General features: G+C 50.5%; 1 protein-coding gene across 4 annotated transcripts in view; it reads left to right on the forward strand.

Annotated features, from left to right (window-relative positions):
* The first annotated feature begins 2,135 nt into the window (after window positions 1–2,135).
* Window positions 2,136–23,049, forward strand: part of SNX8 (sorting nexin 8) — a 39,129-nt gene continuing 18,215 nt past the window's right edge. For 2 of the 4 annotated variants that reach the window (XM_028091881.2, XM_028091882.2), the window contains exon 1: window positions 3,567–3,667. In XM_028091881.2, coding sequence (XP_027947682.1) covers window positions 3,577–3,667 — 91 coding nt within the window. In that variant the 5' untranslated portion in view covers window positions 3,567–3,576. Of the gene's footprint in view, window positions 2,155–3,566; window positions 3,668–3,763; window positions 3,831–23,049 lie in introns of those variants that run through there. The other 2 variants (XM_088016762.1, XM_028091884.2) reach the window with 2 other exon arrangements.

Consider the following 23,049-nt stretch of genomic DNA (forward strand, 5'->3'; position numbering starts at 1 on the left):
GTTGTTACCATTTTCCCTGCCTTCAGAGTCCTTCGCCTTCCCCCCAGTATGATTTATAGGCTGGTGCCCCAAACCTCCTCAAACAAGAGGTTCTGGGGGGGAGCGGAATTTCCATAGTGAGAGTGTTGAGGAGCCAACTGCTGGCTCTTTGGCATCGGGTAATACCACAGGGGCTGTGAGGGTGGTCTCCGGTACCAGACAGCCTGGGTTCAAATCCCGGCTCTTCTGTGGACTGGCTCTGCCATCTCAGTGTGTTGGACTTTTCTGCCTTAGTTGTCTGGAAAACAGAGACAATCGTTCTACTGTTTCGTAGATTTATTGTGGGGCTTCGGGGAGTCTCCAAATAAAAAGCGCATAGAAAAGTGCTTGGTACATAGCAGGTAGGCATTCAGTAAATGCTAGTTTGGTTAGTGTGGCTAGTATTGACGGCTGTTTGCAAAATATTTCTGGCTTTCTGTCCTCTAGGCACATGGTGGTGTCAACCCTCCACGTCACCAGCTCTGGCCAAGGAGTTGTGAGTGGAGTGTTGTGTCACTTCTGGGCCAGAGCATTTCAGTGTTCACGCTGGACCCTCCAGGGCGCTTTCCCTCTGTCACCGTGGCAGAAATCCCTGACGGTGGCCACTCCATCGTCCTGGGTTTCCGAGGGGCCGTGGTGGGCATAATCCCTTTGTTATTTCAGGTCTTGGAAATACCACAGCATGATGTCGCTCATCCCGACAAATCTGCGTCAACTAGATTGACAGTCGAGGATACAGTACTCAAAGCATTTTAACAACTCTTTTGAAAGCTCCCGAGCAGGACGTGGAAATCCTTGCGTTTTGGTAGGACAGCTGATAACAGCCCCTTTCTGCGAGTCCACCTGCGTCGTGAAGTCCCGAGTCCCAACTCCGCTGTGTGTTCCAAATCGTCAGTTTGCCTCTGTAGTTCTCAGTGTTTTTTTTTTTTTTAAAGATTTTATTTATTTATTTGAGAGAGAGAGAATGAGAGACAGAGAGCACAAGAGGGAAGAGGGTCAGAGGGAGAAGCAGACTCCTTGCTGAGCAGGGAGCCCGATGCGGGACTCGATCCCGGGACTCCAGGATCATGACCCGAGCCGAAGGCAGTCGCCCAACCAACTGAGCCACCCAGGCGCCCCTGTAGTTCTCAGTTTCCTAAATGGAAAGTGGCCAATGTGACTGGAGCAATGGATGGACAGTCTTAATATAATTGGATTCTTGCCATTAATCGAAAGGTTTTAAAAGTCAGAAATTCTGGTTTTCTGTTTGCTGTTCCCCGAATGAAACAGAAATGGTATAAGGATCAGTCTTCTTTGGTGAGGATCTAAAGAAGTTGCAGGCAGACACATTTCAGTGCATGTTTCCTAGAACTTTCTAACAGTTGGAAATATCTGACAATGGGGCCCACAACCTGTAAGGACCGAGTTCCCTTTTCTGGAGGCATTCAGAACTGGTCACGTCAGAACCCACGGCTTGTTCCCCTTTCCTCCCACACACCTATGTTTCCAGCCCTAACAGCTTCTTTGCTCTGCTGTGAGAATCCTGTTGTATCCTTGGGACCCCCTCCGCCCCAAAATTCGGTACCTAGGAAATGCTCAGGCAATGTTTGCAGGAATAAAACTTTCAACCTGGGCTGCACATTAGAATCATCTGGGGGAGCTTTAAAAAATAAAAAATTCCAAGTCTGGGCCACATCCCAGATGAATTAAATCAGAACTTCTGGGGGTGAGCTCCAGGCTGAGTATATTCGAACTCTCCCCAGGTGATTGGAAAGTGCAGCAAAGACCCAGAACCGCTGAGCTAGAGGTTGTGTCAAGGGTGTTAAAATAATACATTTATGTTATCATTCTTGAATAATGTCTGTGCACTCATATAGTGCTTTACAGTTTCTGGAAAATGCAGTGAACTTTTAGACATTTAGTAAAGACCGTAGCCTCTCGTGAGGGACAGAGATACGTGCTGACTAATACAGGGACGTTAGCAGAGAGTGTGTGTGTGTCTGGGGGGTAGAGAGATGCGGAGTCAGGGAAAGTGCTGAGCATATCAGTTGAGGCAAGAGCAGCTGAAAGGAAGGCCAGGGGGCGGAAGGAAGCAGCACTGGAGGGGGGCTGTGTATCACAGGATCCGCAGTGTCCCCCTGTGACTTGGGGAAGCCTGTGAGTAGCAGGGACCAGCACTTGCTGGGGTATGGTGGGGGAGAGCGTCTCTGACTGTGTCAGCTCGCAGGGTCGTCCTGGGTGTGGTCATGGGTAACCTGGTCAGGGTCCAGTAGCTGTAGCAAGGAGAAGGACTTCCTGGGGGAGAATCCAGACTGGGGTCTGGGCTCTTGATTGCTGTAACCAGCTCCCAGCGGGTGTTCGTAGAACACCGAACCCTCGGCTCAGAATCAGGAGGTCCCAGCTCCTTGCTTTGGAAAGGAGGCCCTCCCGGATGGAGCCCTTCCTGGTGCCCCAGCTTCCTCTTCTGCCATTTCTGCACTCACACTTTCAGCTCCAGGAGGACCGCAGTGTGTGCAGCTGCTTGATGCCTCAGAGACTTTGTGCCTACCAGAGGCCGCTGCCTCCTCCTGTGCTTAACTCCTCATCCCCGGCATCAGCTCAGGCTCCGCCCCACCCAGGGGTCCCTTCATCCCTTCCCTGAGCCCCCACAGCCTCACTTTGGAACAGCCAGGACACTTGCTCTGGTGTTCCGTCCTCCAGATTGGGGGAGGCACCTAATGCACCCAGGTATCCTCAGCTCCCAGCACTGGGCAGCCTGCCCTCTGGGCGGGGAGGGGCAGTGTGTGGGGGGTGACCGGGTAAGGCGGGTGTGCGAGAGAGCAGGTGAGCCAGTGGGTGGATGGATGAATGAGTGAGCAAGTCAGCCAACGAGGGGTGAATGAGTGTGTGGGTGAGTGAGTGAGCAAGTGGGGGGACTGATGAATGAGCGAGCGAGCGAGGGAGTGAATGAGAAGGTGTGGGTGAGTGAGTAAGGGGGTGGACAGATGAGTGAATGAGCGAGCCAGTGAGGGGGTGAGTGAGTGAGTGAGCGGGGGTGGGAGGGTGGATGAATGCATGAATGCGAGTGGGGAACAAATGAGTGAGTGGAGGGTGGGTGCGTAAGCGAGGGGCGGGGCGACAGCCAAGGGCAAAGGCTGAGGAGTGAGCGAGGGACTTGTGGGGCGGGGTGCGGGGGCGGGATGCGGCCCACGCGGAAGTCCGAGTAAGCGGACAAGGGGGTGAGTGTGACGACGAGCGGCCGAGCGAGCGGCTGAATGAGTGGGCGAGCGGCGCCGGCTGCGAGCTCGAGGCGGGGAGCGGGAGCGCACGCGGGAGCGCGGGCCCGTCCTTCGGTGGCCGCGTGGCCGGGGCGGGGCGGGGCGAGGCCGGACAAGGGGCGTGCCAGGCCTGGGGTGGGCGTGGTGAGGTCAGGCAAGGGGCGTGGCAGGCCCTGGGTAGGCGCGCCGAGGCCGGGCAAGGGGCGTGCCGAGGGCGTGACCGGGCCGGGCCCGGGCGGGGCGTGCCGAGGTGGGCGTGGCGAGGCGGGCCGGCCGGCGCGGAGGAAGTCACGTGGCGCGCGCTCACATGACTGGCGGCGTGATGGACCGGCTGTCGGCGGAGGCAGGCGCGGCGCCAGTCGCGGCGGCAGCTGAGGCGGAGGCTGACGAGGAGGCGGACCCGCCCGCGGCAGGTATGGCTGGCGGTCCCCCTGCTCCAGCGCGCGGCCCCGGCTCCGCGGCCCCCACCCTGTGACCCCCGCAGCCCTCGGCTCCTTGGCTGCCCTCTGGCGCCCCGCGCGCCCCTGCCACGCTGACGAGCGCGCCGCGGGCCCGGAGACCCGAGCACCTGCTCAGGTTTGTCCTGGCCGCGCCTCCCTGTGCAGGCCCCCCGGGGCGGAGGTCCGTCCCCCCCGGTCCACCCACCCCTCTCCTCGCGGTGCCGCCCCGGCGGGCCGCGTGGGGTGCAGCCGCCGGACTTGCGGGGCTCGGACAAGAAATTGCGCGGTCCAGGACTTGTGAGTTCTCATCCGCAGACCCGACGTAACTTCGCTCTCAGTGCTTCTGCCCTAAGTGGATGAGCGTAAGCACGGAAAAGCGTGCGCGAGCCTTGGCCTTTCTAGGATGCTCCCCCTTGAAAAGTTCCCTCAACTGGAGAACAGTTGTAGGGCAGTGTTGGTAGCAGTTACCGCTGCTGCTTGGCGCGGGTCGGGGACGGGCACAAGGCTGAGGGACTCCGCCTGGGGGTGGGGGGCTGGCGAGGTGTCCCCAGGGGGCTGTGCTTACAGTGAGTTGTGGGGGCTCCCAGAGTGTTTATTCATTAGGGAGAGAAGGGAGGGGAGTGGCAAGGAAGCTGCGGGGCGGGGGGGGGGCATTGGACTAGACTCATGGATACAAAAGCACCTGGGTGAGTCTGCGTCTAGAAAGAAGTCCCCCATCTCCAGAATTGGTTTTTAGTTATTTTTCATTTCATTTGTAGCTGTGTAAGGGGAAGCATGTGATGGCTCTTGCTGTTGATGAGAACATTGTGTTCTCGAGGTCACATGTTTGAGCCCGGCGTGGGCAGTTGGCCTCACCGATACCAGGGCCCCAGCCTGGACCCCTTGGCTGGTCACTCTTGGGGATGAGAGGCTGTCATTTGCTTATTTCCGCTCGGATCGTGAAGCAGTTCACAGTTGCTGGATGTGGTGGTGGCTCGGGGGTCTCTGCACGCATGGGTACTGCGGTTGGATGTGTCATGCGGGACTCACCCACTGGCCGCTCTTTATGGATGGCACCAGCTCTCAAGCTTGCTTTCCCTGTGACTTCGCTGGGAATAACCATGGTAGTTGCCCTTCTTTGGGGTCGTGGTGATTTTATTAGGTGTGCTCACCATGGGGACAGTGTAGCATCTCTGTTTACAGAGTGCTGTTTTACAGCGGGGGTGAGTCTCAAAGTGGGGTTCACTGACTGTTGGTATGTAGCCTGTCATTTCATTCCCTTTAAAACCTTTTGACTATCCTATGAGGCGGGTGAAGTGGTAGAACAAACTTTTTTTTTTTTTAAGATTTTATTTGAGAGAGAGAACGAGCGGGGTGAGGGGCAGAGGGAGAAGCAGACTCCCCGCAGAGCAGGGAGCCCGATGATGCCGGACTCAATCCCAGGACCCTGGGATCACGACCTAAGCCGAAGGCAGACGCTTAACTGACTGAGCCACCCAGGTGCCTGAGAACAAACCTTTTTTACGCTGGGATAAAAATAAAACACAGAGGCAAGTGACTTGCCCAAAGTGGGCAAGTATCAAGGAAGCACGTTCAGGTGGGAGTCATGGTTGGGTGGGTTGGAATCAGAAAACCTAAGGTTTTGAGACTGAATCTTGTCTATAGACCATAAGTGTCTATTTCACACTTGAGCCAACGCTGATTTGGATTTGTTGGAAGTGTTTTTGCTTATGGACGTAGAATGAAGTTTGTCTTCTCTGGTATTCTGTCTACACAGGTAGAACCCACTTGTATTAATTGCGGGGGCTTGTGAGGTCTAGGTCTTTGTAGTGCCTTTGGGATTGTCAGAGAAAATTGTGTTCCCTGGTTTTCAGCATTAAGAATCATATTCTAATGCTTTGCAGCTTAATCTGTGAATGGTAACTCCCTAAAAATTTAACTTTCAGTTAAGCAATACGTGGACAAACACGTTTTCTTTAAAAAACGGTAAAACATCAATTAAGTGAAAGTCTCACATTGATTACCATAACCCTCTTTTTACCAGAGGTGACATTGTTACTGGTTGGGACGGATTCTTTTTTTTTTTTTTTTAAAGAGTTTATTTATTTATTTATGAGAGACAGAGAGGGAGGGGGGGGGGGGCAGAGGGAGAAGCAGGCTCCCAAGGAGCAGGGAGCCCGATGCGGGACTCGATCCCAGGACTCCGGGATCATGACCTGAGCCGAAGGCAGACGCTTAACCATCTGAGCCACCCAGGCACCCGGTTTGGGACGGATTTTGTGTCCTGTTTTTATAGTTTTACGTATCTGTACTTAGGAAACACGTGCCTCCTCGCACACATGTGCCCGTGTTCCCCTAGGGCAGTGTATTAGTTTTCTGCTGCTGCTGTAACAAATGACTACAAACGTGGTGGCTTAAACAACACAAATTGATCGTCTCACAGATCTGGATGGAGGTCAGTAGTCCAGAATAGGTTTCCCTGAGCGAGTTATCAGGTGTGGGCCGGGCTGCGTTCCTTCTGGAGGCCCTAGGGGAAAATCCATTTTCTGGCCTTTCTAGCTTGCAGACACCTCCCACATTCCTTGGCTGATGATGGTCCCCTTTCTCCAGCAACCATGGGCCACGTCTTTCTCATGCTGTCATTTCTTTCGTTCCCCTTTTTTTGTCTACTTCTTCCACTTTTGAGGACCCTTGGACTACACTGGCCCCACCTGGATAATCCACAACCCATGGCCTATTTAAAGGTCCTCCGGTTGGCCACCTGAATTCCATCTGCTACCTTAGTTCCGCTTTACTGTGGAAACAACAAATTCAGTTTCCAGGGCTTAGGTTGTGGACCGCTTTGTGGGGGAGGGCGTGTTGCTGTGCCTTGTACAAGTAGCTGCCCTGGGGCTCGCATCGCTGGTTCCTGGGTGTACATGTCTTTTGTTTTAGCAGACACCCACACCTTAGCCTCTGTGGGGACTCCTACCAGTTTATTCCTATGACTGTCGAGTGCCCTATTAAGAACATCATTTCCTCATAACCTCCTGGATGCTAACTACCATTCTTATAAACTCTCTTCAGACTTAACAGACATTCAGAAAGTGTTTCATTTTTGTTTGGACTTCATTTCCTCTAGTATTAGTGGAGTTTAGTTTCTTGTCATAGTTTCATCTTATGTGGCCTCTGAACTGACTCACCGTTCATATCTCTTGCCCATTTTCTTAGGAGTGTGTCTTTTTCCTTTTAGATTTGTTGCGTTTCTTTTTTCATTTTGAACATAGACCCTTTGGGGATTTTATGTTAAAATTATTACTATCACAGTATCCAATGGGAACATCCTGTTCTCTGTGCAGGATGAGATTGTATTTCAGGTCCTGTTTTGAGGTTCTTAAGCTCAGCAGTTGGGACGTAGAGTAAGAATGGCAAGGGATGAATGTGATATATGCTTGACTATGTAATTTGAGTTTTTGAGGTTGCATCATAACCCTGATAAAAATACACACAAACGACTGCTGTGTATCATGGCCCCACTTTCTGCAATCCAATGGACCTAAACTTGGCTTTAGAACATGGAAGAATCAGCTTCACTTCTGTTGGAGTGGCTAACTTGATGGCATTCCATACATTCCATCTGGTTAGGAAGCTCCAAGCCATTGTCTCCTGGTTTTCTCTGGGGTTACGGCTGAGCTCTGCTCATCATCCGAGCTCCTGCACAGGGGCCCCCACCTTCTCTGCATGCCTGGGCGATTTCCTTGGTCTCTCGGCCCCAGCCACCACCCCTTGCCTGCTTTTTCTCTGGGTGTACATTCATCAGAATTCATTGAGCTGTCACATAAGATGTATGCATTTGGGTTAAATTATACCTCAAAGTGATGTTTGCATTCAGGAAAAAACTTCCTGTCCATCCTCCTCTCCATCACTATGCACATTTTGATTGTAAACTCTCAGTAGGCAGAAATTATTATTTTTCTTTACCTCCCAGGATCTAGAGTAAGATCTGCTGTGTAGAAAAGGTTAAATGTTTCAAAAGAATTTTTACTGTTAAGTTTTTTTAAGGATAATATCACATTTTAATTTGATAATGATAGCTGTGAAAATACTATTTAAGTTTGCTTTATTGGTCTTTAAACTCTCCTATAGACATACACAATTTGCAAGGTAAAAATGTGTCAATTTGAAGAAAGAGGAACTGACTGAATCACTATTGTGTAGAACAGATCTTGCCAGAATTTGTGGTTAGCAAGAAAGTAATGTGTTCCGGGTGGGGGAATTCTGTTTTGGTATTATTTTTTCCTTCCTAAGAAAAAGGCAACACAAAAACGAGATGTTTGTCCGTCCCACTTGCTGGGCAGAGGCTGAAGGGGTGGCCTGTCTGTGAGTAGGGCCGGCGGGAGGCGCAGGGGAATGCCTGGAGCCCAGGGTATGTGGAGACCGTGACTCTTGAGCCTGTTACCCTCTGAAGAACTGCAGTGTTTTTGCTGTCTGTGTGTTTTTATTATAGAATCACTCAAAAACCATAACCAGACTTCAGGGGTAGAGGCTCTTTGTTAAAATAGTCAGGATTAAAATATCTTGTAGTGCTGAGGGCCCAGGATGGCCTGAGATGCATGTTCTGTCAGTCGTTTGACTTACAGGGGACTCTGATGCCACACTTCACGTTTTCTTTTGGCTGGGTTGCTGCAGGGGAGCACACTGGCTGTTTCTGCCTGTGGAGCAGGTGTTCAGTGGGGGTTTTCGAGGACTCCTGACCAGTTTGGAGGTTGTGTGCTCAGCAGAGGTGAGGGGAAATTATGTGATGCCTCATTAATTCCAGGGAAGCTCGGTATGGACTGGAGAGACTTGTGGGTTAGGTACTGTCCGAGATGTCCATTTACATGGGTCTCCCGAGGATCTTTCCTAACTGATTTGTGCCGGTACAGTTTGTTTACCACAAGTCTTACGAGTGAGTTGTAATCAAACCAGTAAAATTGCACTGTTGTATGAGAATTGGCTTTTGGAGGAGAATGTTGTTGTACAAGAACGTAACTGCAAGTTCGAACATTTTATAAACGGAGAACTTACCCATAATCCCACCACTTCAACACAACCACCGCATGTTAGTGTGCACTTGACTTGTGAGCGACAAGGTGTCAGCTGTATGTGGCAAATACAGTGCGGTGCTGGAAATGTGTTTTCTTTCTGACTTTCTCAACATTTCTTTTTCCAGTTTATTTTGTCATAAGGTTAGGATATATCGTATATATACAAAATATGTATTAATTGACCTTTTATTATCAGTGAGGCTTCCAGTCAACAGCAGACTGTTAGTAAAGTTTTTGGGGAGTCAGAAGTTACATGTAGATTTTCAGCAGTACAGGGGGTGGGGTTGGCGCCCCTAACCCCCATGGTGCTTGAGGGTCAACTCTATTTCCTTTTTCCCATGCATATGTTTTTTATGTGGCTATTCTCAGTGTATATACCCTTTATAGCCTGCTCTTTTCACTGAACATTCTTTTTACACTGGTAAAAGTAGCTTTTTATCATTGTCTGTTGAATGCCTGCATGATAATGCATCAAGCTCTCTGTTGTGCTTCTAAAGTACTAATGTCATACAATCTGTGTTAAAGATACTCTTGCCGGGGCGCCTGGGTGGCTCAGTCGGTTAGGCGTCTGCCTTCGGCTCGGGTCATGGTCCTGGGGTCCTGGGATCGAGCCCCGCATCGGGCTCTCTGCTCAGCGGGGAGCCTGCTTCTCCCTCTCCCACTCCCTCTGCTTGTGTTCCCTCTCTCGCTGTGTTTCTCTCTGTCAAATAAATAAATAAAATCTTTAAAAAAAAAAAAAGATACTCTTGCCATATGTTTTTCAGATGATTCTTTTAAATTGAAACAATGGTAAAATTTGTCCTCAAGGGGCGCCTGGGTGGCTCAGTCGGTTAAGCGTCTGTCTTCGGCTCGGGTCATGATCCCAGGGTCCTGGGATCGAGCCCTATATTGGGCTCCCTGCTTGGCGGGAGGCCTGCTTCTCCCTCTGCACCACCCCCCTCATGCTCATGTGCTCTCGGTCTTTCTCTCTCTCAAGTGGGTGAATAAAATCTTTAAAAAAAAAAAAAGTTAAACAAACAAACTTGTCCTCCAGCTTGCACTTGGTACACAAAGTCTGTCTCCTACTAAGTTAGTTCCCCACCTTAGAGGTGATGGCTGTTTCAGCCTTGCAGTTGAATCAGAGTTTCTGTAAACTCGGTTATCCGTCTTTGAGAACTGGTAGATGCCCTTAGGTGACCTGTTCAGGGACCTTTGCAAATGTCAGAACTGAGTCCCCCCTTCCTCTGCTGAGGGTGTCCAGAGAAGCCAGAGAAAACACACATTTTGGTGACTCCCATTTCTGTCAAGTTAAAAAACATGCAGAATTCAACTCTGTCATGTAGGGGGATGCTTCCTTAGGTGATAAAACTATAAATGAAGAGCAAGCAAAATACCACGAAAAGTAGGCAGTGGTCGCTCTGGTAGGAGAAAGGGGGTTTGACCTATAAGGGATACAGGGCAAGTGGGGGTTTCAGGTGCTGGTGGTCTTTTAATTTTCCACCTGCTTGTGTGTTCGAGATACAATTTTGTTGCACTGTCCATAGACATGTTACATACACCCCTTTCTGTGTGGGTGTTACGTATTTCACAGTGGAAAACATGGAGGGAAACCCCGAGATCCCAAGATGTCAAGTGCACCTGCTAACGATGCGGCTTGCCCAGCAGAGGTGGGTGCAAGGGGTCTTGTTTTAAAGTAGTTTTGTGGGCATTTTGAACTCTCTTGGTTTCTACTCTCTAGTTAATTTTGGAAATGCATTTGTACTGAAATACATGTTTTATTGTGTCAACGTCCAACTGCATCAGCAGGAGACAACCTCCCACCCGCCCTGGCTTCCACTGTTTGTGATGTCTGTGTCTGAATATGATTGGCGCTGGTGAGTCCAGCTGTTTTGGTGGCCCCTGGGACCCTCAGGACTCAGACCTTAGGGCTGCTGGCCTGTGTCACAGCTGGAGAGCTGTCTGGGGACCTCACTTGCTGTTCAAGTATGTCCTTGGCCAAAGCCATCTACTGTAAAGGAGTCTGGCGATGGTCGTGACTTAGCACTGTTAATTGTCTTTGGGACGGCAAGGTCACCTCCCAGCTCCTGAGAAATGCCCCTCACTGCTGGGTTTTTGCACCAAGGGGAGATTTAAGATCGCATTTGTAGCTCTTCTGAGGAAGGTCTAGAGGTGCAGTCCTTTATCTCGGGTGTCCCAGGTGTGCCGCTGATCTTGCTCCTTAGGACAGACGGTGAAGCTGGGAGTCTCTTGGAGCCCCTGCAGAGTTTAGAGGTTCACTGTGACCTATGGAAGTGGCGTGTTTCCCGCTATGGACTGGGTCACGGGTGGAAGGTGTGTTTTGCCTCCTCCCGGGATGGTCTTCCATGTAGGGCATTCTTCACGGCGCAGAGTACGGGTCGTGTTGATGGCAAAGCCTTGCAGAGCGCTTCCTGTGTGTCAGACACTCTGGTGGGGCCTTACGGAGGAGATGCCATCCCCTTCACAGTAACCCTGTGAAGCAAGTAGTCTAGCACCCCCACTTTACGGATGGGGAAACCGAGGCGGCAGCAGTCCCGTCACTGGCCTGGGACCAGAGAGTGGGATTCACACGTAGGTGAAGCATGTGGCTCTGGTTCGGAAGCGGCAGATGTCACCTCCTTGCTCCGGTCTCCCACGGGCCTGCGTCGTGAGCCTGCCTTTCAGGAGCCTCATCAGGGTTCACTTAAGCAGCCTTCCCGGCTGTGAACTTTCCCCCTCTGAAAGGTTTTAAGTACAGCGAGATGGTTCTGTGTGACCATTCTTGAGATACCACAGAAGACCATTCATTGTGCGATGTCGCCTTTCTTTTCAGGAAGGTGGTGCACTTTATATGGTGTGATGGGATGACCAGAGGAGGTGTGTGTATGGGCGGCGGTGGTTTCTCAGGAGAACTGTTACCCACGTGGCTTGCGTGTGGGCTTAGGCTCCACGCCTCGTTCCTGGAGCCCCCCAGTTCACTCTGGGGAGCTGGGGGGTCCATGTCGAACAGAGTGTGTTTCTTCCCATTGAGTGGAATATGACAGCGCTCAAAAACAAATTTTGCAAAGCACGGCTGAGTTCCCTCCTCTGACGAAGATATTCAGATTATCCTAGTTAACTGATTTTGGAGTCTTTGGGCTGCAGACAGCAGAGGAGAGTCCAGCCTCCTCTGCATGGAAAACTAGGTCTCCACATTCAGTGCACATTGGGCTGTGGGGGCAAGACTGACTACATAGTTCTCTTACGGTGACATTCTTCACAGTTCCTAATTTGTTCATGCCAATTTCCGGGGTGTACCTTTCTCCGGCTGATTAATGGCATTCCTGGTCGTCTACCCTGCAGGCAGCTGGATGGCAGGGACCTTGTCTAACTTTTTGTGATTCCTTCCATAGGCCAATCAGGTTTGTTCAAATGGATTTAATTGTATCTCACTGGCTTATAATATGAGTGACTGCTTGGAATTTTACTAGCGGGGCCTCATTTGGTTGTGAATGCAGGCTCTCTACTTAGCCTTCACTGGGATAGAGATGCACTTAGCTCTGCTGGATATTTTGGAATATTTTCACTTTTACGGCAAGAGATCGTAGAAAACCTGAGTCACTTTCAGACTGAACCAACCAGACCCGTGGTGAGGGTTTAAAGAAAGAACAAAAAACCAAAACCAGATTGAATTTAGTTAAAAGAGAGACCATGATTCTTTTTGGAATTTTGAACTCCTTCTTTGTAAGTTATTCCAAGATTCCGCAAATTAGCTAACATAGTATTCCTTTTAAACTCTGGAAAAAAAATCACTGGGCCTCCCCACATGTAAACATTCCAAAAGTGAGAGACTGAAGACGTTTTTTGAGGAATAGACCCAACTTGAATAGGGCCCTTTCAGAAGCAGGTTTGGTGAGATTCATGAAGAAGCAGAGAGCTGGTGGCCCCTGTGCTGGTGCTTCTTGCTCCAGTTTGAGTCAGAGGAAATCATCTGATAGGTGACTGCTTTTGGCACTCCGCTTCAGTTTTGTGATGTCTTCAGGAAACAGACCCGTGATTTTTTTTCCCCTCTGTGGTTTGGTCTCTTGAATCCCCCTTGGAAAGGGATAGCCACTCACAGCTGAGGATGTCCTATCTGTGTGCGAGTGGCTCACACGTGTCCCTGAGATCCCAGGGGCCAGCCACGCGGGGTTATTAGCACGGAACCTCAGGTGTCGTTCAGGTCTTGACCAGGGCAAGATGCCGCTGTTACGGTGTAGAACCCGGTGCTTGCGGCAGCGAGCATGCCAGGCCTGCAGTTCGTTAGGTCTGTGGTTTGATCTGGAAACTTTGTGTCTGGTCTGCAGGTCCTTGGGAAAAGAAAAGCTTGAGCACCAGGCACCATGCTAGATGCTTTCACATACCTTCTTCTTCTTCTTCTTCTTTTTTTTTTAAAGATTTCATTTATTTATTTGAGAGAGAGAGCACGAGAGGGAAGAGGGTCAGAGGGAGAAGCAGACCCCCCACCGAGCAGGGAGCCCGATGTGGGACTCGATCCCAGGACTCCAGGATCATGACCTGAGCTGAAGGCAGTCGCTTAACCAACTGAGCCACCCAGGCGCCCCACATACCTTCTTAAAAAAAAATTCTTGCAGCCAGACAGTGATGTCGATGGTATGGTCCCCATCTTAGGGACGAGAAAACTGAGTGCGGTGAGGGAGGTGAGCTGTTGGCCCATAGTCATACAGGAGTCAGGGATGTGCACTGAGACCATCTGATCTCTGGCCCCGGGCATGGGGTGTGCCTGTTCCTGCTCCTCTCCCGGTGAGTCAGGGAGGGAACACGGGATTGGGCGTCATCACGTAGCCTGGTGCAGGTTCTGGCCCCGTGACTCAGTTTGCCAGCTCTGTGACCTCGGGCCGGCTCTGCTGCTAGCTGAGCCTTGTTTTCACATCTGTAAAATGGGACCAAGCACCCGCTTACAGGGTTTTCTAGGACTAAGGAGATGTTGTGTAAAGCATTCAGTAAGGTTCCAGACACAAACAGGTTTCATTGGGAATGGCCCTGGTTTGAATGGTGGGGGGTACTGCACACAGCTGTTCGGATGCCTGGCTTTATCCCTGCCTTTGAATTTGTGGGAGGAGTTAGGGGAGTTGGGGGACACATTTATTAAGGGCAACTCTGTTTGCTTCTGGGCATTCAGTGGCTGCTTCCAGTTCTGACTGGTAGCTTCATGGCCATGGGGGCGACAGGGACCCCATGGGCCTCTGGAAGTTTCTGTGGCCAGCTAGACTTTTGGGCTTGTGCCTGGAACAACCAGAGGATTTCACAGGTAGATGATTTTTCCCTTTCTTCATAGACGCCTTTGCTCTAGATTGCAAGCCATCCATGTTCCGGGCACGGCTCTGGTGTAGAGAAGCAGTTTGTATTCACAAGCTGGAGAGAAGAGGGGGAATTCATAAAACATGTTTAACAGCTTCACTGAGCTCTCATGCACACAGCACATAATTCTCCCATTTGAAGTATCCGGTTCAGGGGTTTTAGTATATTCACAGAATTGTGCAGCCGCCACCGTCATCAGTCTTAGGGCATTCTCATCTCCCCTGGGAGGAACCCTGCACCCATTATGGTCAGTCTTCATTCCCCAGTCCTTCTCCTCCTATAGCCCAGGTGGTGGTTAATCTTTCTGTCCCTACAGACTTGCCTCTTCTGGGGATGTCATGTAAATAGAAGCCTGTGGTATGTGTCCTTCCGTGCTTGGCTTCCTTCACTGAGCGTCAGGGTTTATCCACGTTGTAGCACGGACCAGCGCGCCGTGACCTTTTATGACTGTGTAGCATTGCATTATGTTGAGACTGTATTTTACTTATCCATTCGTCAGTTGGTGGACATTTGAGCTGTTTCCACGTTTTGGCTGTTGTGAATAATGTTGCTGTGCACGTTTATGCACACGTTCTTGTGTGGACATATTTTTCATTCCTAGCAGTGGAGTGACTGGGTCGGATTGTAACCTCTCTTTAACTCTTGGAGGGATTGCTGGACTGTTTTCCGGCAGGTATGGGCCCTCCCAATTTCTCTGTGTCCTCACCAACACTTGTTATTGCCTCCTTTTTTTTTTTTTTTTTTGGTGCCTGTCTTTTTGATTATCGCCTCGTAGTGGGTGTGAAATGGAATCTCATTGTGGTTGGGCATCTTTTCGTATTGGCCTTTTGTGTATCTTTTTTGGAGAAATGTGTGTTCAGATCCTTCGTCCATTTTTAAAATTAGGTAGTTTGTCTTTTAAAAAAAATGAGTTTTCAGAATTTCTTTTTATATTCTAGACACACACCCCTTATCAGATCTGTGATTCCTCCATGTTTCCACCCATTCTGCGGGTTGTCTTTTTGCTTGCTTAATGGTGTCTAGCAGCAGGACAACCTTTAGTTTTGATGAAGTCCAGTTCATCTCTTTTGTTCTTTTGTTGTTTGAGCTTTTGGTGTCATGACTAAGAAGGCTTTGCCTAACCCAAGGTCAGGAAGATCTAGTTCTATAGTTTTTGCTAAGACCTTGTAGTTTTAGTGCTTTCAAAATGAACCCTGGACCTGAATGTTTTAGTTCTCCTGTATGGTGTGAGGGAGGGTTCCGGTGGCGTTCCTTCGCACACGGAACACACAGGTGGCACGTGCTGTGTACCACCCCCGTGCCCAGCAGCGTCGGCGAGCCAGAGTTCCCTGACCTGGGGTGGGGAGGTGGTGAATGTTCGGGTGTGGGAGGCCCTCATGGGTGAGATGTTGAGGAAGCTCAGCAAGGAGACTCAGCCCGGAGAGTAGGATCACTAGACTCTTCACAGGGCTTTGGAAACATTTTACTGTTACAGGAGTGTTTGAACTGAGCTTTGGAGAGGATTCAATTCAGAAATTTTCGGCTAAGAAGTACCAGAGGACTTGGAAGGACCTGAAGAGATTGTTTATTTTTGCTTTGCTTCAAGGTAAAAACACTTAAACCACTGGAGGAAGATGAAAACCTCTCTTCTCTTGCTGTGCAGGTTGACTACCCATATGGCGCGTTATGGCTTTATGTAATTCGGGTTTTTGCCTTCTGTTATTTTGGGGAAGAGTGGATATAGCTGAAAATTGGCAGGGAGGCCATGGTGGGGGTGGGGAGGTGCTGCCGGTGTGAGGCTGTCCCTGCTCAGGGCTCAGCACGGTGGCATCTGTTGAGAGCCATCCTCTGCGTTACCAGCTTTTACTTCTCGCCATTGCTCACTGAGGCACGGTTCCTGTCGCTGGTGGGACCTTGATGAGATTTGTTGGTGTGGGTGGAGTGGGCCTGCCTAAGATAGCGAGCAGGCCTCGATTCCTGTATGTGGCTTTCTTGCTCACGTGACTTTGATTCCTTTCACTGAGACTGCGAACGATTCTTGAGCACTTACTGTGTGCTGGGTGGGACACCAAGTGTGGACAAAGGAAGGAGGCCTGCTGTCCTGGAGTGGATGGTCTTGTGGGACATGGACAGTTTTCAGAGGTACTGAGCCAGTGACACGTGCTTGCACATGTGGGGAGTGGGGAGAGTGCAAGCTGCAGTTGTCCCTGAGTACCTGTCACAGGAAAGTGGTGGTGGTGCCACGATTTGAAGGTGAAGGAGTTGGTCTGTGGGTAGCTGGGGAGGGGGCGGCCCCTGCGTGAGCTGGCAGACAGGCTCTAAGCTGCAGGTACCTGCTGTGGCTGAGAGGCGAGCAGAGGGGCAGCAGGACTGAGAGTGTCTGCCGGCTGAGAAAGGAGAAAAGAACAGTGTTGGGAGGCGGTGGGGGTGGAGTTGAGGAAACTTTGCATTAGGATCTATTACCCTCCGTGATTGCCATTCTGATCCACAGGTGGGAAGCTAAAGTTTTAGTTTTCTCTCTCTTTCTCTCTGTCTCTTTTTAGAGCGAGCATGTGTAAGTGGGGGCAGAGGGAGAGGGAGAGAGAGAGTCTTAAGCAGATTCTGCACTGAGCAGGGAGCCCGACATGGGGCTCGATCCCAGAACCCTGGGATCATGGCCGGAGCTGAAGCCAAGTCGGACGCTTAACTGACGGAGCCACCCAGGTGTCCTGGTTTTATCTTTTTAATGCCACTGTGGTACATCCATTAGATTACCAAGGTCACCGCACCAACGCTCAAAAGAGGGTTTCTGAAGAAAGTCTTACTGAACATGTGTGTCTATAAAAGCCATCCAGGGAAGTGTCCATTAGCAGGAAAAAAAAATGTAACATTCTCTAGGAATTGATGCTAATGACAATAAAAAAATATAGCAGAATGTTTTGTGAATGAGGCTATTCTTCATGCATTTTCAATAGCAGGGAACAGTTAACGGGAGAATGGCTCCCTGATTTTTAGTTGCATACCTGAGATATTGTGCAATCACTACAGGTAATAGTTTTTCGGAAGACAGAATAGTGGTTGTTACGTAAAAAATCAAGATGAAAAGGTGATTTACCGGCAGCCGTGGGGGAGAAGTGTAGGTCTTATGGGAACGGTGAGGGGAAGTGGGTGAAATACTGAGTGGCCCGGGTGTGAGGCAGCCGGACCTCTTGCTCATGGGAGCGTGATGTGGCTCGGTCACTCTGGAAGACTGGAAGTATTGGCCAAGCCACACCTGTGCAGTCCTGGGACCCAGGGACCTCACTGTAAGGACCGTACCCAACAGAAATGAGCGTACATGCCCACCACATGACGTGTGGTAAGCGCTCCTGGCTCCGCTGCGTGTCCCAGGAAAACCTGGGACCAGCCAGGTGTCTAGCAGCAGAACCAGGAGGTAGGCTGTGGCCTGACCACACTGTGCGGTCTGTAGCGGGGACACGGGCGGGCCTCACACATCATGCTGAGTGGAAGCAGGCAGAGTCGGGGGGACTGACAGCTTGATTCCACTTATGTGACAACAGGCGAAAGTCACGTGTGGGACCAGAAGGTGGCAGTCACCCTTAGGCGGGGGGTGGCTGAGATGGAGAACGGGAGCGTGGGGAGCCTGGGTGTCCCATCTGTCTGGGTACCGCCACACTGCTGTGCATGGAGCTGAGCGGAGTTGATATGTGCACTTTTCCGTACACGTGCTGTCTTCCAGGATGAGAAAACTCAGACGAAGGGAATGATTATGTTTATTGTATATGTGAAAGATGATAACTCGCATGCACTTTACGGACGTGTACAGACGCTGAGAAAGCACACAGGCCTGCCTGCAGATGCTGTCCGTCGGCTCTAGAGCAGTGGCCACTGTCAAATAGGAAAGGGGGAGGGGGTGGCTGCCTTCGTAACGTGTTTTCTGTATTTAACATTTTTTCAGAGGAAAATATGGCACAGGGTTATCTTCCGTGAAATCTCCATGGTGGATACATGGATTCTGATCTTTTCTGTACTTTAGGTACGTTTGAAATATCTCACAATGAAAACAAATGTAAACGCATTTATAAAGTACCTAAGAACAAAGGTTGAATGAAAGGAAAACGGTGTTTGTGGTGATTGTGTTATGTGAGTGGCTAAGAGCTTAGGAGGTTTTTGCTTTTCCAGAAAATTTGAAAGGGAAACACGGTCATGTACACACATGGAAACATGCTTTGTGTATAAAAAAATCCCCTGTATGTCTGTTGTGGATGGGGAGTTATATGCAAGGGGAATCAGATGTGTGCATGCTGTAGGCGGGGAGTGGTTTTCTTTCTCTTTTCTTTATTTTGGGCGGGTGGCGCAGGGGTGGAGGGAGACAGAGAATCTCAAGCAGCCTCTGCAGAGTGTGGAGCTGGATGCGGGGCTCAATCTCACGACCCTGAGATCATGACCTGAGCTGAAATAAGAGTCGGACACTTAACGGACTGAGCCACACAGGTGCCCCTGGAGTGGTTTTCTTTATTTAAAAAATGTCGTCATGGTACATACAATAAGGTGGTAAGAGAAAGCCACATCCGAGGGGTAGCAAAGCTGAAGCCATGAGAGTTTCTGTGTATCTGAGCTCCGAGTTAGGGGTCCGCCCCCCGCCCCCCCCTCCCCCGGGGTTGTTCACAGCGCTCCCTGGCCATGCACCTGCTGAGCTCTCAGTTCTGAGGCCATGGTCGTTTCCTGAGAATAGCTGAATTTTAGAATAACAGAGTAGCTTAGAACAGTTCTTGGTCATAGGTAGAAACCTATTTCATGAGACTGACAAGGAATGTTCCTATTGAAAATCGGGGACCCCTGCTGGTTCCGTTTCCTGTTACTTTAGTGAAAGAGTTGTCACCTGGATTGCCATTGGTCACTGCTCTCTCTGAGTAAAGCATGGTGGCCACATTTATGAACACCTACCTGATTTTTGTCAGATTTGGGCCATGGGTCCAGGCAAGGCACTGAGCACTGAGTTCCTTCCTCTGCTCATCCTGCGTCCGTGGTTCTCAAACTGTGGCCCCTGGACCAGCAGCAGCTTCACCTGGGAGCCTGTTAGAAACTCAGGGTCTTAGGCTCCACCCTAGACTCTGGCGCTGAGCCCAGCAATCTGTGTGGGTTTTCAGTTGTAAAACATACATGACCTACAATTTTAACCGTTTTCAGTTGTGTGGTTCATGGCGTTAAGAACATTTACGCTAGTGTGCAACCGTCACCACCATGTGTCTCCAGAACTTTCTCATCTTCCCAAACTGAAACTCTGCCCCGCCCCCAGCCCCTGGCCCCACCACCCACTCTCTGTGTCTGTGATTTCGGTGAGTCCAGGGACCTCCTATAAATGGGATCCCACGGTGTTTGTCCCTTTGTGTCTGGCTTCTTCCACTGAGCACCGTGTCCTCAAGGTTCATCCATGTTGGGGCAGGTGCCAGCGTTCCTTCCTTTTTAAGGCTGAATGCTATTCCACGGTGTGCATGGACCGTGTTTTGTTCATCTGTCAGTGGACACGTGGGGTGCTTTGACCTCTCGGCTGCTGGAAATCATGCTGCCATGAATGTGGGTGAGTGAGCACCTCTTCAAGCCCCTGCTCCCAGTTCTTGTGGGGAGAGACCCAGCAGTGAGATTGCTGGTCACGCGGTGATTCTGTTTATTCTGTGAGGAGCTGCCAGGCTGTTTCATGCAGCACGGCATTTTACATTTCCAGCTGCCAGGCACAGGGCTTCCGGTCCCTCCACATCCTGGCCAGCACGTATTTTGTATCTTTTTTTAAATAACAGTTATCTTACTCATCAGCCTTTGATCAAGCCCACCCGGTGATTCTGATGCACACTCCGCTTGGAGGCTGGAGCCCTGAGACCACGCTGTCTCTCGCTGGCCCTTGTCATCCCACATTCTGGTGAATGGATGGCCGAGGATGGCGGTCGTGGTAGATGTGTGTGGTGGGAGAACCGTGAACTTGGAGTCCATCGGGACATGTATCCCGGTGCGCCCTCCTACTAAACTCAGTAGGAACCTTCCTCCCTGGCTGCCTTTGGAGGACAAATGACTTACCATGGTTTGAAAAGCCCTTGATGCTGGGAGGGGCTCTCTGCAAGCGGTGAGAACCCTGGGGAGTGCCTGGGCTGAGTGGAGTTAGGGACGCCTGGGCGTGCTCTGTGCAGCCCCTGCGCGTGGATCGGTGTGCATCCCGAGGGGGCGGCCTCCCGGGAGGGGCTGGCCCGTGCGGCTGTGCCGTCTCCCAGCCCGTGACTTCTGCAGCAGTCAGTGCTTGCTAAGGCTGGCCTAGATGCAGCAAGGCCGTGCACGAGAGCGCGGCTCACTGAGCAAATGCTGTGGGTTTCCCAAAGCTCTGGCCTATGGTGAGTGAGTACGGCCCCAGCGGACAGCTGCCGTCAGAACACGGGGTGCTACATGTCTCTGGGTGTGTGCCCGGAGCAGGACTGCCGCCCAGAGGCTCCGAGGGAAACGTGTTGTTGGGAAGGATCACCATCTTTGACGTTTCGTTGCTTTTCGTTTGTGGATTGCTGGCTTGGAGAATCACAGAATTTCACACCTGAAGGGGTCTTGAAGACTGCTCACTGACTGGTACCGTCTGTGCGCTGCAGAGAGGCAGAGGCATGCCCTGGGGGTCACACGGGGCGTTGGTGGCTGGCTTGGGAGTGATGCCTCTTTCTCTGACACCTGCCAGGCTGTCTGATAGTAGTGAGGCGTCCGGAGCCTCATCCCTGCCGCGCGTGAGGCCTTGATCTGCGGGCCGGCCTGGAGCTCATCGCCCCGGACACCTGTTATGGGCAGTTGGTTCTACATCTTAGTCCACAGATGTATAAAACCTTTTTGGATTCGAACACCAGAATCTGGAAGGGAGGCAGGGGTATTACTGAGTGACTTCTAGGGGCTATTTTCAGCTCCGATGTGTCGTTCCCCACAAGGGCCACTGGGGCAAGGTGGACTCCGCCCGCGGCACTGAGAGCAGCTTCCTTCCCAGTGGCTCATGGGCAGCGAGTGGCGTTTCAAGGCCAGGCCTTGTTCTGACCCTACAGGTTCCGGGTTGAGTCCGAACCTCTCAGTTGAGCAGTTTGGTGCCAGAAGGGTTGGGGCAGGGAGGGAACACTGCTAGGGGGTCCTCTGAAGGGTTGTTGCAGTCATTGAGGTGCATCGAGGGTAAGGGGCAGGCGCCCTTACTGCCTTTTTACTGGTGATAAATGGTAAGCTCGGTGGTCACCTGCCGGGCCCCGTGGTGAGGAGTTCAGAAACCAGATGTCAGCACACGTCTGTCTGTTGTCAAAACCCACCCTTCTAGCCCTTCAGTCTGGGCCTAGCCGCCTGTCTCCCCATCTGCGTCACCTGTCAGGGCTGAGTGGGTGCGCAGTGTGTTTTCCATTTCATGAGAGTGTTCAGGTCCTGTCCTTGAACTTGACATTTACTCCCGCAGAAAAGCGGAGTCTTCCTCTATGTGTTCCTCCTCTTTCCGTGGTGAATGGGCCATTACATGACAGGTAGCTGATCTGACATGACCTGTTTTCCTTCCTAAAAACATGGATGCCCTAGTTCAGGAAACCAATACTTGGGGTCATAGCTTTCTTAAGATTGAAACTTCTACAGAGGGGCTCTTCTTAAGGTGGTGGGGACCCATCAAGAGTGCATGCTATGTCTTTAGTTTAAAATGTGCCTTTTAGATTCTGACTTTAAAAAAAATTTTTTTTTGTTCTGACTTTTAGATTCTCCTATGGTCAGAGTTCAGATTCTTTGGCAGCATGTGACCGTTTGGTAATCATTACTGAGCGTACGTTCTGTCTAGAGATTTTATCTTACTTTAACCATCAGGAAAAGAACAAAACTAATATGTGCTGGATAGAGAAAACTCCATCTTAAAAATTTAAATGGAGACTTCTTGGTGCTCTCCAATTATCTTTTCCTCATTACTTTTATCTCTCCACCCTTGTTCTGACATTGCCCTGTTCTACATCAGATAGGTGTTTTCTAGTGTACTGTTTAAATTCCCTTGTTTTAAGGCACCTGGGTGGCTCAGTTGTTAAGCGTCTGCCTTCGGCTCAGGTCATGGTCCGGAGTCCTGGGATCCAGCCCCGCAGCGGGCTCCCTGCTTAGTGGGAAGCCTGCTTCTCCCTTTCCCTCTGCTTGCTGCTCCCTCTGCTTGTGCTCTCTCTGTGTGTCAAAAAAAAAAAAAAAAAAAAAAAAATCTTAAAAATAAATTCCCTTGTTTTGGTCACTATATGATTCTGTTATTTTCTTAGGGGTTGCCCTCGGAGTTACACATCTTAATGTGTACTAGTCCAGCTTGGATGGTACCAGCTTAATTTCAGTTGTGTGTAGAAACTTCGCTGCTCTACAGCTCCCTTCCACTCCCCATTCTCTTACCATCCTACAGATTGTATCCCTGTAAATCATATGCTGTTAAAGCACATTTGTGGTGATTGCCCAACACGGTTGTCTTTAAAGTCAACCAGGAAAACAGTTATAAGTAAGGAATAAGTTTCTACTGCCTTGTCTATTTTCCAGTGTAGTTCTTTCTTCATGTGGATTTGTTTCTTGCAAGGAAGGGCTGTGGGTGCCAAGGTGAATCCACAGTTTTTGGTCTTCTGGGGCTGTCTTAATTTCTCCTTCGTTTTGGGAGGATAGTTTGGCTGGATGTAGAATACGGTTGACTGTTCTGTCCTCCGGCACTCTGTGCCATCCTACTGTCTCGTGGCCTCTGAGGCTTCTGGGGAGTCAGCTGTTCATCTTTACCAGTTGCTGATCTCCTGGTGCTTTCAAGAGTTTCTGTTTGTCTCTGGACGGTTTGAACACTGCAGTTGTGATCTGTCTAGGTGTAAATCTTCCTGGGTTTATCTTAGTGGGAGTTTTTGGGGTTCTTGGATTTTTTTTTTTTTAGAAGATTTTATTTATTTGAGAGAAAGAGAGAGGGAGGGTGCGTGCACCCATGCACAGGGGCAGGGAGGGACAGAGGGGGAGGGAGAGGGAAGGAATCCCAAGCCGACTCTGCACTGAGGGTGGAGC

This window comes from Eumetopias jubatus, unplaced genomic scaffold (genome assembly GCF_037043125.1).
Source record: "Eumetopias jubatus isolate StellerSeaLion01/CBP00866 unplaced genomic scaffold, mEumJub1_p1.0 scaffold_12, whole genome shotgun sequence".
NCBI classification, from domain to species: Eukaryota; Metazoa; Chordata; class Mammalia; order Carnivora; family Otariidae; genus Eumetopias; species Eumetopias jubatus.